The sequence below is a fragment of the Saccoglossus kowalevskii genome, chromosome 16, assembly GCF_978046115.1.
Source record: "Saccoglossus kowalevskii chromosome 16, keSacKowa6.1, whole genome shotgun sequence".
NCBI classification, from domain to species: domain Eukaryota; kingdom Metazoa; phylum Hemichordata; class Enteropneusta; family Harrimaniidae; genus Saccoglossus; species Saccoglossus kowalevskii.
The window spans coordinates 31,374,849-31,390,438 of record NC_140656.1 but is presented as its reverse complement, the minus strand read 5'-3'; the positions used below and the strand labels follow the sequence as shown (position 1 = coordinate 31,390,438).

The 15,590-nt window shown below is 33.4% G+C and overlaps 1 protein-coding gene across 4 annotated transcripts in view; it reads right to left on the bottom strand.

Moving 5' to 3' along the window:
- The window catches only part of LOC100366720 (G protein-coupled receptor kinase 3-like), a 151,350-nt gene extending 135,991 nt beyond the window's left edge, over window positions 1–15,359 (bottom strand). For 2 of the 4 annotated variants that reach the window (XM_085491369.1, XM_085491368.1), the window contains exons 1-3: window positions 14,962–15,359; window positions 14,734–14,810; window positions 14,188–14,261 (exon numbers count right to left, since the gene is read on the bottom strand). In XM_085491369.1, the coding sequence (XP_085347495.1) occupies window positions 14,188–14,261; window positions 14,734–14,810; window positions 14,962–15,074 (264 nt within the window). In that variant the 5' untranslated portion in view covers window positions 15,075–15,359. The remainder of the gene's footprint in view (window positions 1–14,187; window positions 14,262–14,733; window positions 14,811–14,961) is intronic. The other 2 variants (XM_085491371.1, XM_085491370.1) reach the window with 1 other exon arrangement.
- Window positions 15,360–15,590: the final 231 nt, after the last annotated feature.

Sequence of the window (15,590 nt, the reverse complement as noted above, 5' to 3'; positions counted from 1 at the left end):
GTTAAAAACGTGAACGTCATCGATATTTGTAATTATTTTTGTTGTCAGAGTTTTAGAAAAAATATGAAAAAAAATTTCAAAGATGCAATATGGACAAGAACATGTATTATGTTAATTTTGTTATTTGATACTGTACTAGTATGTTGATAACACAATAGACAATATCTATTACTACATGAAAACACTGTTCTGTTGCGAGTTATGATTAAATCATCCCTTCAGAGAAAATAGCAGAAATAAAGTATTTTACAGTAGCAAGGTAGATTCTGTATAAAAAAAATGCTGGTGCATTACCGGATATAATGTCACTATACTCAAGATAGTATCAAGTTGTCAGCTCATCAGCAAGTCTGACATTCTTTGACTTGAAAGATCACAGTGCAACACATCAATCACTCAAAAAAATTTTTCACTTTCATTATCACTAAGGAAATCAGTGTCAAATCCCATTCTACTTTTTAGCTATTATATATAATAGTGCATTGATGCCTTGAAAGGCTTTAGGCAGATTTCTCAAAAAAGAAAACAACAATATACCCTAGTATACTGTGAAAAATATTTTAGAATTATTAACAAGAGATCAAATATAATGATTTCATAGTGAGTGAACAAAGTTATTAAATCTACATTTATAAGTAGATTTCAATATGGTATGCAAACTATGCGGTTGCCATGGTAACATAGGCAACACAGATGCTACGATGATGACCTGAACTTGGATCTGAACATAACTGCTCTGTTAAAATGATTATTACTAGTAGTTAAATTATTATGATGTAACTTTCTTTGCTTTTCTCAACTATATTTTTGTATTAATTGTCTTGCTATGTAATTTCATTGATTATCGATGAAATAAAAAAAAATTGTAAAAACAACATAATTACACTTAAAGTTTTGATAGTCAGCCATAAATCGCATGTTCATATCAATTTACATAATAAGAACACTTCTACTGAATACAATGTTAAGAAAAATTACATTTTTGTTCCTTTTTAAAACTCGCATTGTAAAGATTATATTTTCATATGCAATATTGTACAGTACATGAGTCACTATATTGCAGTTAAGGGAGAGATTGAGAGCAAATAACAATGCATTATGGGAGAGATTGAGAGCAAATAACAATGCATTATGGGAGAGATTGAGAGCAAATAACAATGCATTATGGGAGAGATTGAGAGCAAATAACAATGCATTATGGGAGAGATTGAGAGCAAATAACAATGCATTATGGGAGAGAAATTACCATTACATATGATGGACAAATATTATAAGACATTAAACTCACTACTATTAAATGATAATTGCTCAGAATAACAATACAAATTTAATGCAAAATAAAATTTCTATATTCTAGTATGAATATGGTGCAATGACCACACTTTGCTTTTTAATTGTCTTCATCCTGATGGCAAGAACTTTCATTTTTGAAAGTCTGAATCAAATTGACATTATATTTTTACATTACATTCAATATTTCGGTGCAATATTCTGCACATACAGTGTATTTACTTTTCAGTTAATTTCTTTGTTGATTTTTAAACGAAATAGACAGAATTTCCATTGGCTACAGTATTAAAAAACTAGCGTGAAAATATGAAAAAAAAATTGCAGGTTTTATGTGAACGATGTGAAGGGTTTAAGATTAAATCAAAAAAAAATTAATCAGGAAAATGTCAGATAAAAAAATGGAATAGGTTGTCAATAAAAGACGGGGTTTTAAAGAAAGGTTATAACATGCAGAATAGAAGATACATGTATGAGAACAGAAACAAGATCAATTGCGTGGGCAGCATATTTTCTACATGCAATTTGTATAGACCATTTTTTTTTTTAAATTGATTTGGGCATACTTTATAATATAAATATTATTAACATATTGAGCCATAGCACTGAAATCTTTGTTTTTACTGAATAATGTTGAGAATATAATATTCTAAGTAAAATAATAGAGATCGGTGACAGTTTTATAATAACGTCAGATCAATATGAAGAATGGTTTTGATACTAGTGTGGTATTAATCTTGATGAGTGTTTGTTAACAGCTTTGACAACTAATGAGATTGAACACTGCCACTATTGATAAATGTACAGTGGAATATTCATTGCAAATCACTTCCACACAAAATACTGTAAATCCTGTGATTATAAATGAGTCTTAAATTTGCTTCAATCCATAGTGGTTTTCAACAAGACTCCATAACACCGAAACCCAAACATTATTCACTGAAAATTACACAAATAATTTTTCAATATAACACTAAAATCCACATCAGTCACTTTCCACAATTTTTTTTTTTTTTGCGTTTGCGTTTTATGAATTTTTATTACAACCTGCATGTAAAATGTAAAATCTACCATACATCACCAGTAACCCACGTGTATGTAGTAGTTCACAGTATATGTAAAGTCTACCATACATCACTGTAACCTCAATGTATGTGGTAGTTCACAGTAGCCGTAAATTGATAAATATTTTATAAATTTCATAAATTAATAAATGTTTGATAAATTTGAATGAATATTCAATATCAATGACAAATATACCTGGTACTAAAGGTCTATATCCTACATTCTTCATGCAGATTTGCATGAAAACACATAAATCTTGCTTGAATTAATTCAATTTATCTGGCTCATAAAAATTAATGTAAAGTTATGATGAATAACGACTGTAGCAATTCTGCTGGTATAACTGACAACATATTACAAACTGTCAAGGAACCAATGTATACTGAATTATCACTGATATATGTTATGATTTAAATAAATTATAGATTCATATCCTGTCTGATATTAATTATTTTAGATAATTATTAAATTATAAAGAATGTTTCCTACGTCATGTAAACAAAGCAGTTTTACCATAAATACACTATCCAAGTATTAATTCAGTGGGAAAAAAAATTAAAATGCAGGATAATGAACACATTTATCCTAAAATTCCCTGAATTTTTGGCCTAACATTTAGCATAAAAATGAATTAGGCAAAAAACAAAGATTTTGACACTTCAGCAATAGGTTGGAGATTTTTTTGGCTGCTAAATTTATGCATATTCATATAAAAATGATAATTAAATTGCTACTACAGTCAAACCTTGGTAAATGACCTCCTTTATATAAAGGACATCTCCCTATTAGTGACCACTTTTTTCAATAAATTAAAGCTGTAATCAGCATCACAGTTCTCACAATCAATATTAATTTTGTTCACACTTTTTTTTTTTTAATCTAAAAGGCCAGACAAACCATTTTTATCGTTTTTATATCATTCAATGTGTATTCTAAAAAGCTGGTATACCAAATATGTCACGTCTGTAACATGGATCTCTTTGAGTTTGCACACCAAACCATGTGACCAATCACAATCAGATACTTAATATTTAAATTACTTGAAATATAGAATTTATAAACTAACCTTCAGATCAACAGACGAACGTGTTCTGAAGAAAATTGTTTTTAAGCATTGAACAAAGTATTTTTCAGAAAATAAGAAACAGGTAGAACACTTGGAAATGTTTTATTAAATCACAAAACAAAATGATGTGCATCAGTAAACCACGATGAATGATATAAATATAAGGTTTGATTGATACCAGCAAAAGCATGCCCCAATGACATGTCAAATGTTGATTTTTTTCTGGGAGACAAAAATGGCTGCGGGTTTGTCCACAAAGAAAAAAACAAATGGATATGTATATGTAGACTAAATGATCTGTCTTTGTACCAATTTGGAACAAAATCAGTTAAGACAAATCCAAGAAATGAAATCGAACATATGAACCCAAAAGCAGACAAAACCCAAAAGCCCCCTTTTTAACTACGTCTGATATGGAATAAACTGTATGTTGGCTTAAAAGGGTAGGTAAACGAGAGCCGAGATCATTGAAATGTCACATATTGAATTATGCACATCACAGGATTTAAGCTCATCAGAACCGAATAGTTAAAATCAATTTTAATAAAATATATTCATGCAATCCTAAAATAGACCACAATAATACAGTGATACAGTACTCTTGATGAATATTGCTTTATAAACCAACAAATCTGAGATAATTCTGTATGCAGTATTTCTTACTATAGCATTCCACAATAGGATGATATTTTCTCTGTTCAACTACCATACAATAACAATCTTCAAGGGCATGGCAACAGAAGGATGGTTACCATGGAAACACGCTCTGCATTCATCAATATTAATCCAAAAATAACAATGTAAATGATAAACATTTCACATGAAAAGTACTTTTCAGTTGCCCATTCTTCGACAGGAATCACTCCATATAAACATAATGCTACATGATTTTGTTTAAACTATATGGAATATTATAAACGCAATTCTATTAAAAGATTGTTCAAACTATATGGAATATTATAAACGCAGTTCTATTAAAAATCAGTCATCAGTAACCTCACAAATGACCAGCTCCTATGGCAGAAATATCCTAAAGGAGTACTTCAAAGCAACGACAGAACAAGACGACAAAATAAAAAATGAAATTTTCGTTTCTCGTATGTTTCTGTTATGTCTACAGGCGATAGGCGGCAACAACTAACAGACAAAAAATAATAAAATGAAAATTATTTTTTGAAAATGCCTTTTTCGAAGTTCTATTTTAAAAGGAATATGCAATAATAATTTGCATGCTTTGAGGGTATAACGCAGACAATATTATATGTGAACTATTCGGTTTGGAGCTGCTATCAGTGTTATGCATACAATTTAACAATTCTCAGTCCCAGCCAAAATGATGCCTGCAGAGACAGACAGCTATGTGTATATGAAAAAGAACCTTCCTCAAATAATACAACAAATTTTGCAAATAGATAAGCTGAACAAGATTAACCAAGGAACAAGCGATCAGAGAAGTGATTTTTTACTCTATGTGGAAATATTTTATGGTGATAGGCATCCCACCATATGCATCACATATAAATTGTGGTATCCCACCCTAAACCTTACGCATCACATATAAATTGTAGTATCCCACCACGTTCCTTACACATCATACATAAATTGTGGCATCCCACCACGTTCCTTTATACACATCATACATAAATTGTGGCATCCCACCACGTTCCTTTATACACATCATACATAAATTCTGGCATCCCACCACGTTCCTTACACATCATACATAAATTCTGGCATCCCACCACGTTCCTTACACATCATACATAAATTGTGGCATCCACCACGTTCCTTACACATCATACATAAATTCTGGCATCCACCACGTTCCTTTATACACATCATACATAAATTGTGGCATCCCACCACGTTCCTTTATACACATCATACATAAATTCTGGCATCCCACCACGTTCCTTACACATCATACATAAATTGTGGCATCCCACCACGTTCCTTACACATCATACATAAATTGTGGCATCCACCACGTTCCTTTATACACATCATACATAAATTCTGGCATCCCACCACGTTCCTTACACATCATACATAAATTCTGGCATCCCACCACGTTCCTTTATACACATCATACATAAATTGTGGCATCCCACCACATTCCTTTATACACATCATACATAAATTCTGGCATCCCACCACGTTCCTTACATATCATACATAAATTCTGGCATCCCACCACGTTCCTTTATACACATCATACATAAATTGTGGCATCCCACCACATTCCTTTATACACATCATACATAAATTCTGGCATCCCACCACGTTCCTTACACATCATACATAAATTCTGGCATCCCACCACGTTCCTTTATACACATCATACATAAATTCTGGCATCCACCACGTTCCTTTATACACATCATACATAAATTCTGGCATCCCACCACGTTCCTTACACATCATACATAAATTGTGGCATCCACCACGTTCCTTTATACACATCATACATAAATTGTGGCATCCCACCACGTTCCTTTATACACATCATACATAAATTGTGGCATCCCACCAGGTTCCCTACACATCATACATAAATTGTGGCATCCACCACGTTCCTTTATACACATCATACATAAATTTTGGCATCCCACCACATTCCTTACACATCATACATAAATTCTGGCATCCCACCACGTTCCTTACACATCATACATAAATTCTGGCATCCCACCACGTTCCTTACACATCATACATAAATTGTGGCATCCACCACATTCCTTTATACACATCATACATAAATTCTGGCATCCACCACGTTCCTTACACATCATACATAAATTGTGGCATCCCACCACGTTCCTTACACATCATACATAAATTCTGGCATCCCACCACATTCCCTACATGTCATATATAAATTGTGGCATCCCACCACGTTCCCTACATGTCATATATAAATTGTGGCATCCCACCACGTTCCCTACATGTCATATATAAATTGTGGCATCCCACCACGTTCCCTACACATCATATATAAATTGTGGCATTACACCACGTTCCTTATATATCATACATAAATTCTGGCATCCCACCACGTTTCTTACACATCATACATAAATTGTGGCATCCCACCACGTTCCTTACACATCATACATAAATTGTGGCATCCCACCACGTTCCTTACACATCATACATAAATTCTGGCATCCCACCACGTTTCCCTACATGTCATATATAAATTGTGGCATCCCATCACGTTCCCTACATGTCATATATAAATTGTGGCATCCCACCACGTTCCCTACATGTCAGATATAAATTGTGGCATCCCACCACGTTCCCTACATGTCATATATAAATTGTGGCATCCCACCACGTTCCCTACATGTCATATATAAATTGTGGCATCCCACCACGTTCCCTACATGTCATATATAAATTGTGGCATCCCACCCTAATCCCTTCATGTCACATACGAATATGATGCAGGTAATTCTCAAAAACCACATGCACACTGTGCATGCTAGTAAAATAATTTATCTCAATCTTTTGAATAGCCACTCAATACATAGTTTGAATAGCAATATCACGTGGAAAACAACTAAGATGCAAATACGTGATTCACAATTATTTCCAAGCATATCGATACACACTTCATATGATACAATAGTACTATTTCTGTACAGCATAGCAATGAGTATTCCCTTGCTATTGCTCTATTATACCTTGCAGCAGACTTGCATGTATACTCCTAGGAGTAGCTTTAATTTGTCTGCAATGCGATGAGACTATTTATCAGCAATTTGCCGACTGGTTTTCAATAATAACAAGATCAAAGATGACGCATCCCCAATGACTAGAGGCAGAAAAAAAATGTATAATGAAGATGCCTTTGCATACTAAATTGCAAATTTCATCACAGTCAACTATTTTAAATAAATACATTTTTTTAAAGAAAATCAGTATGTCTGCCTTCACAATACATCACACAAGATAACTTGTGAATATTTTATATGGTCAGGGTTCTCCCCAGGGCAACTGTTAAATTTTGGATGAACAATAGAATCAATTTAGCATAACAATGAATACAATACAAGTCATTAACACATTCTATTGTTATGCAAATTGTCCGACACTCTGTGCAAATTTCGGGGGGGGGGGAGAAAACTGATGTTATGCATAAAGATTATTGCTGGTTTATAGCAGATATATTGTATTAATGTATTCATCTGAGATGCACCACACCACACCCAACAACCCCTATCCCACTCAAGCCAAGCCCTAACTTAACTAGTAAACTGTAGACAAAATGACAAATCTAATTAAATATTGTTCATAGACATATCATGGATTGAAATTTGAAATAAAAACATAAATTTATGTCATAAAAGTGCCTGATTTGTGATGCCAGGTGAAAGTTTAGCATGACAATGGCAAATAATGATTGTTATGCAAATCATCAATCTGGCTGCTTCCAATCACAGTGGATGATCATTATTTTACATTTTTAAACTAAATGTTTAAGATATAATTAGATTACATGCAAAGTACAGAATACCTACTTGTAAACTGACCCAGTAATGAAATCAAGTAAAAATTATTAACTGGTAGGCTTTAAAAGGACTACTATACCTGTATAGCAATCAAAAATGTAATTTCTCCTATCCAGAAATAAGAACAGTGTAATCTTACCCCCACAGTTTAAATTATGACACTTTCCTAACACAAATGTACCCACCACTTTTAATTATGATATGTTCCTTAATCAAGTAAGGTCAAAAAAGAACCAACCCCACCACCACCACCACCACATAAGAAGTATAATGGGCTTGTTTGGATGTACATGTATATAATTACATGTCTGGCAGACGAAAGCACTGTTTTAGCCTGTAACATTAAGGCTGATTTCTTTTCCCCTCAACTACTAGTATTCAATTAACAGTGAGTCAAGATGACTAAAAAAAGGCAAAGTATCAAATTACGAATACCAGCATGCATGATGATATCAATTCCACATGTAAACACTGTTTAGAATATTGTGTCCATGTCAGAAGATATCTATCCACAATCAAACCACAATTGATTACAATCTTTAACCAAGACATAAAAAACACATCAACAGTCACCATACATCCCTGTATATGACAGGTACTGTACAACTTTCAGCAAGTCCCCAGCAGAACAGAACATCAACATTTTTGATCTGCAAGATCAGAAGTGGATTTTTTTTTTTTTTTCAATTTCGCTATTTGCCCTAGAAATGTAGTCTGTTACCCAAATCGACCATCCCTATCGGTATAAACCTGTGCATGTTCATGTTAAGAAAACTGACTTTAACCTCAGTTAAAATGAATGATTTGATTAGGCACACCAAGGAGCTGGTTCCTTCAATCAGCGTTACTATAACAACAACTCTCATCAATTTCAAAATTTTTTATTTTTAACTAAAAGATTGTGCTGTCTTATATCATGACTTCGCATTCGATTCCATAGAAACGCATCACAACACATGACTTTGTGTTCTTTTTGCCATGGCAATGCAACAGCAATACGTGCTGTTGTGTTTGATTTGGTCACAGCGAATACAGGTTTATAGTGAGAATTCTGCCATCGTATAATAGTGAGGCTACAGCCGAATAAATTAACCTTGGTTTGTGACGATTGCTACACATTTCAATTCCAACCTTTACAAAAAATGTAATAATAACATGGGGAAATTACTATTCTCAGGTTATTCTTTCCTACCATTATGAAAATTCATCTTGTTTTATTCATCTCCTCCAAGTCCTCTATTTAATCAACCCGCTTCTGATATTGCAAATAATCTATAAAGAATAGTTTGAATGGTAAAGCAACAATTTTTCAGAATAAATATAGCCAAAAAAAATATGAGACTAAAAGATACCCGTTGCAGAATACCAATTGTAAAAGAATAAATTAAATTAATTAATTTATAAAAATCAGAGATGCAGAGAATAGTAGTAACAGGAACCATCACAGCCTAACAACTGTGAGTGATGTTTGATACATGAAATGTATTTTGGTTTGTAGGCAGGGGGGAGGTGACATTACCAAGAACAGCCACTCATCATACTGGAGAAACTAAGAACATGATGCAAATCAGGCAATGTGTTATCATTGTGTTACTGTAGTTACCAGTTACAAAATGGGTGGCAAACATAGATAAATTCTACTTATTTAGTCGACAAGATAGCTTAATGAATTCATTGAAATGGTTGATAAAAATTTATGGTAAAATTCTGACAAGTCAATAACACAATACTGACAGCCTCATAGACTCAAGCCCAGCTGGCTATTTAAAAATGTATAGTACATTCAGCTGGAATTTAGAAACTCTAGAACGATCATGTACCTGAACATACTTCTGAAGACCAAAGGTTCAACAGCTTAGGGAATACGTTTGTTTCAAACCAGTGACCTGAATACAGGCAGATGATCACAGTTCTACTTCAAAACTATCGTCATGGAGACAACAATTTAGCAGTTGAACTGGCTTCAGTCAATTCGCAGGGTTTGATAAATTTTTAAATTGATCACACCCCTTTTTTTAATTTTTTTTTATTTTTATTAACTCAAGTTTTTTTTTTATTCATCAAACCATATCGTATTTACTCTATTAGAAGCACATTTCCAATAGAAAAATAAAATGATATTGATTGCATCTCAGATCATACAAACTCAACTACTAGTATGTTTGACCATAGACAGTCACACACATATCTATTATTTTTGCACCTACATGCTCTACTAATAGAGTAAATACAGTATTAAGTTAAATTAAAGCATAACCCCTCAAGGACTGATTTAACTGCTGATAAAAAAAGATATTTCCTGCTAATCAATGAAGTTACACATGTGAGTAGGCATTAATTGACCCCAACTTTGCACTAGACCTCATCTTATTTTATCCACAATGCATATAAAATACAAGTACACAATTAAAGAAACCGGTTATTTGAGCAATGGTGCAAAAATTAATAGTTCATAATAATTCAATGACACTCCTACTAAACCTGTGCCTCCTACAATACAATAGAATATTCCACCACCAGGTTATTTATCCTCTACCCTGGATTTGAAGAGCATTTCATTCATGATGCAATTCATGATATAATTTGATTTGTTATTTATTAAGCAACAAAGAAAACGATCATCAAAAATTCACCAAAATTTCACAAGAACGAAGTGACTTTGTAAATAAAAATAGAATATAAATTAATACATACATGGTAGCATTGTGTAAATTTTTTTAATAAAAGTTCAGTCAACTTTCATGATATAAACTGACATAAATTTATTATGTATTTTGAACAAGTAATCCAATGGAAATTATTTCAGAGGAAACAAGTTACACAGTTTTGGATTGTAAAAAGGGTTCAAAACGATTATTTACGATACATGTAATGTTCGCTAAAATAGATTACAACAACGATCAGTTTGTAGCACCAGATTCAACATACTGGCAAATTTCCTTGCAGCCAATCATCACGTAAAAAACAAACCTTCAATAATTCAATTATCAATGAATAAAACATAATGATTGATTAACTAATCACAGTCACAACAGTTTATAGCTTACATTCCTTTTTTTCCTCATTTTAATCAATTAAAAAAAAATCAGAAAATCTGTTTGTTTTTTTCTGTTACAGGTTAAAGATATGAAAACTGACAGACAGTTTATGTACTGGCTTCCATTGATTGTATATCTAAATTAACTATTATTTGATGTCTACCACTATATAAATGAATACTTTATCGATGTGTGCACAATTATACAGTTAATAAAGAAATTTATTATACCATATATCACAGCAGTTTCATAGAAAAAACCAGGTGAAAATTTTTGATATCTTCATACGAGGTGATGTAAATCCTAGCAATCTGATTGGTTCATTTTGACATCACGGCTAACAATTTTGAACTATGCTAATAACTAAATATGGTGGTTGTTTTATGCTATCTTTGGATTGTTAAGAATTGTGTATCTTCAAATAGTTTCAGTTCAAATGTTTTTGTGTTTTGAACTTATTTTTTAATTCTTACAATCTAAAATTTGATCATCTGAGTAAGACCTGGTCATCCAGGTACGACAGTCATCTGAGTACGACATTGTCATCCGATTATGACATGGTCCACCGAGTACAACATTGTCAAATGTTGCTTCTTACTTAATTTATTCTTGGAAATGAAATGGGCATTCAACATGGCCCATAAGATTGACTAACACCCTAAAAACGGTCACAAATAGCATAGTGGTTGATGCATCAGACTCGTGATTGGTAGACCCAAGTTGGGCTGAACACCAAAAAGGATTGTGGGTGAGTGTGCCACAGACTCAATGGGAGAGCCAATTCTACTGGCTGAGATTCATTCCCTATAATGAATGCGAAGGAACCTTGGTTAAGGACCACAGGTGCTTGTGTTTGACCACGCTTGATTGATGCCATTGGATGGAGAGATGGGCGCACAGCCCTGTCATGTAGTCCCAAACACAAATATGGCTTCTGTGGCACAAATGCACTGTGTCAGCACTAGCACATGCAATTTGCACATAAAAAACAGAAAATACAGCATAGTTAACATGGATTAATAATCCAAGAACAGTACAGCATAACTTATCAACAATGCGGCGTTTTACAATATTTAAATTCAACCCTATTCGTGCCATTACAATATCAGCGTACCTTTATTATAAGCAAATCAGAATATATCTAAAAAGACGTTGACGCTAATAGTCATTTTACCCACACACAACCATATATTACATATAATGGTATTTGGGCACCCCGGGGGAAATTGAAACCCACACAACTGGGACAGTCTCATGTTTTGCTTTAGAAATTAAAGTAAAAAGCTGCTACCTGATTTCATGCATGCCATATCAAATTAAGCCATCAATAAAGAACTTTATATCACAGCTATATTCAGACTACATGAAGATGTAGGACAAGTGTATTTATGGGGAAAAAAACAGAAATAAATGGACAAATTGTATCATAACAGATGGTTTAAACCTGGATTATGCATGAATATTATTTATTAAAATCAAGAAATGCCAGCAGTTCGGCTGACGCCATCAATTTTGATCTCAACATTTTTAGCACGGAATGCATCCATGTATTATGGGAAAGGACAACACCACACGTTCTAATAGCAGCTGCTGCAGCTCTGATCCTTTTAACAATTTTACATGTAACAAAAATATACTGACATGTACAACACCAATTCCTAGGGGAAACACTCATCAGTAAAAAAAAAAAAGATTCTAATCACCTGCAACAGACATAAACAAAATTATAGTCCAACTGAAGGTGAAGAAAAAAAAATATTTATTAAAAATAAAATATTATCACTAAAATTTAATATTATAATTTATTTTTAATTGCCTTTATAAGAAAGTTACAAGCTTGTGTTTATGTTCTTTTGCAGTACAGATAGTGAAATTGACTTTGGTTTTGTTTGTTTTCCAAAATTCAATAAGAGGAATTAAAATTATCCAACCATGCCAGACAAATATACATTATATATCTATTCATACATTTCAACTGATATTTTTAATCTTTTTGTCTGTCACTGTCAACTTCCAGCACCATTACATACATAGTAAGCAAGGCTTGTGAAAATTTATACAAATTATTTAAAATCAGAAATAGCAATGACATAAATTGTATCGTATTTTATTACTAACATTTTATTGCTGTCAACCAATGGAAGCTATTTCTGAGGATGCAATAAATTTATTATTATTACATTATTCCCAAATTTTTTTTACTTTTTTCATTATAAATTTCACAACTTTTGAAAGAAACCAAAAACTAACACTGAAATCAGACATTTCAATACAAAAATAGTAGGCAGGGATATTAAGGCAATTACAGGGATGAATATTATTGCCTTGACCCAGTGTTTTTACCATATAGTCAATGTATGAAAATCCTATTACCAAGCAATCAATTGAGCACAAAAAAAAAATTGAAGGTTACACACTCAAGTCAAAACTGCACATTATTTATTCCATGAAGAGCATAAATACAAACTGCCAAGATTTAACGGTCAGTGAATGAAATAACATTTATTAGATTGCGCATGTATGACATGAATATATGTAATCATTGTATTTTTAGACATTAAAATATTAAATAATGTTTTTAGATACAGCTTTTCATATTATACTAACGTAACTGTGCAAGTACTTGTATATCCTCCCTTCTGCTGGAAGAAGCAAGGGTAACTGCTACACAAAATATCCAGCATAAGCACAATTTTTTTTTTTTTTTTTATGAACATTTTTTTTTTTAATGACATATTGGATTTAAATTGTTCTCATACCACATAATAAATAGAGAAGCTCCATACAACCCATGTTGTTATGTTCTACATTACAAAAACATTAAAAAATGTATAATGATATAAAGAGTAAAAGAGTCACCAGGCATATGGTTGCACTGTTTCTAACCATAGTAAACATGACAGATGTATTCCACTGCGTGACAACAGAAGGACTGACATGAAATGTGGATGATAGTTATCTCAGCCTGAAGGCAACAGTTATAAAGTATAACATTGTTTATAAGATTGGCTGAAGGGTAAATATACACAGGAACAATGAACAGCAAAGGATTGTTAAGTATGGACATAATATAAACACGGAAAATGAAGAGTCTCAATGATTTAGCCATAGGCCAAATTCCAAGGTGTTACAGCTTGGGTAATTTATATAAAAACAAGCGTTAGAAGGTACATCACTGGGAAAATGTTTGCAAAACACTGTTGCCAAGGAAACCTACCTCCTCATAGAATTGAAGTTGTGGAACTGGTTCATCGATCACATTAGTGCAGTAGTCCTTGAAAAGTAAATATCCTACAGGGTGGAAAAATTACAAATAAATTATAATAAAGACTTTCTTCTGTTGTTTCTTATACACATGCTTGCTGTCAATCTTTTATGGCAAATATAAAAGAATTTATTGTATTGCCTACGAGGCTTCGTTAGTTGGTTGTCACTTAGTGGCGCTGCATATGCCAGCGCATTTTCCAATTCGAACCCTGGCAACAACAGCTCACGCTACAACCCAGCAAGCAGAAAAAACTGAAGTTCGCCTGGAATTCAAACTGACCTATATATGTTGCAGGGATCGGAAATGGGTGAATTACGATGAGACAACCGAGGAGAGGTATTTACACATGGTTGTTTGAAACCGTGTGGAAACCAGGGTGTTTACATTTACCCCCGTCCTGTACTCGGTGTGCCGTCGAAAACTCCTTGAATTGTGCTGCATAACAACCGTCCATAGAACAAGCGTGTGAAGATCGAATTTCGAACAAGTTCTTACCGATTTTTTGATTGAAAATCTTGTCAAAGGTTATTTCACCCCTTTCCTCGAGATATTTATACATGACACTGCGAACGCTACAGAGAAAGAAAAGAAAAGACAGATAAACACGGACTAGACAGAAATGTATGAGTTCCAGTGGATTACATAGATGGCTAACTGAGGTGAAATACCATCACAGTTTTCACCTCGTAAGTATAAACGAAGGCACAAGATTGTCGAAACTACCTTGGATCCGGAAGTACTATCTTTTTACTTGCTCTAGCTGCTGGAGTAGACTTGCTCTTCTCCATAGCCATAAGATAGCTAACGTCAGCTAACACAGCTTCGAGGTCCGCCATTTTGACTGTTTCTCCGTACACTAGCACTGAATCGGTGGCAGCGAATAGCAATTATCCCCAATCCGAGAAGAAAAAAAATCAACGAGTTTGGTGATCGATCAGCAGACGGTATATCCTACACACTTTCCAAGAACCATTCGCGTCACACAGTCATTCAAACGGCGAAAATTGGCACCATCGGGCCGCGTTTGACCTGCTATGACAGAAGCAGATATCGTCACGGAAGTGCTGGGAGGGGTCCACACGAAAGAACAGCCGCCAATGAGGAGTGTTCTCTTTCTCCAATCCACGCATGTAATTGGTCCATTTTCAATTTATTAAATGGCCATGACGTCACAGTGAAAACATATCTAACACTTTCAATGCATGGTAGCGTTAAAACTTCGAGAATTTCTATTTCAATAAGTCAGAAGGTTCCAGTTTCGTAGAACTACATGTTTTATATGTTTGAAACTCCACACAACGTGAAATTGGGAAATAATATGCCTGGTTCAGTTTGATCATTATGTTAATTTA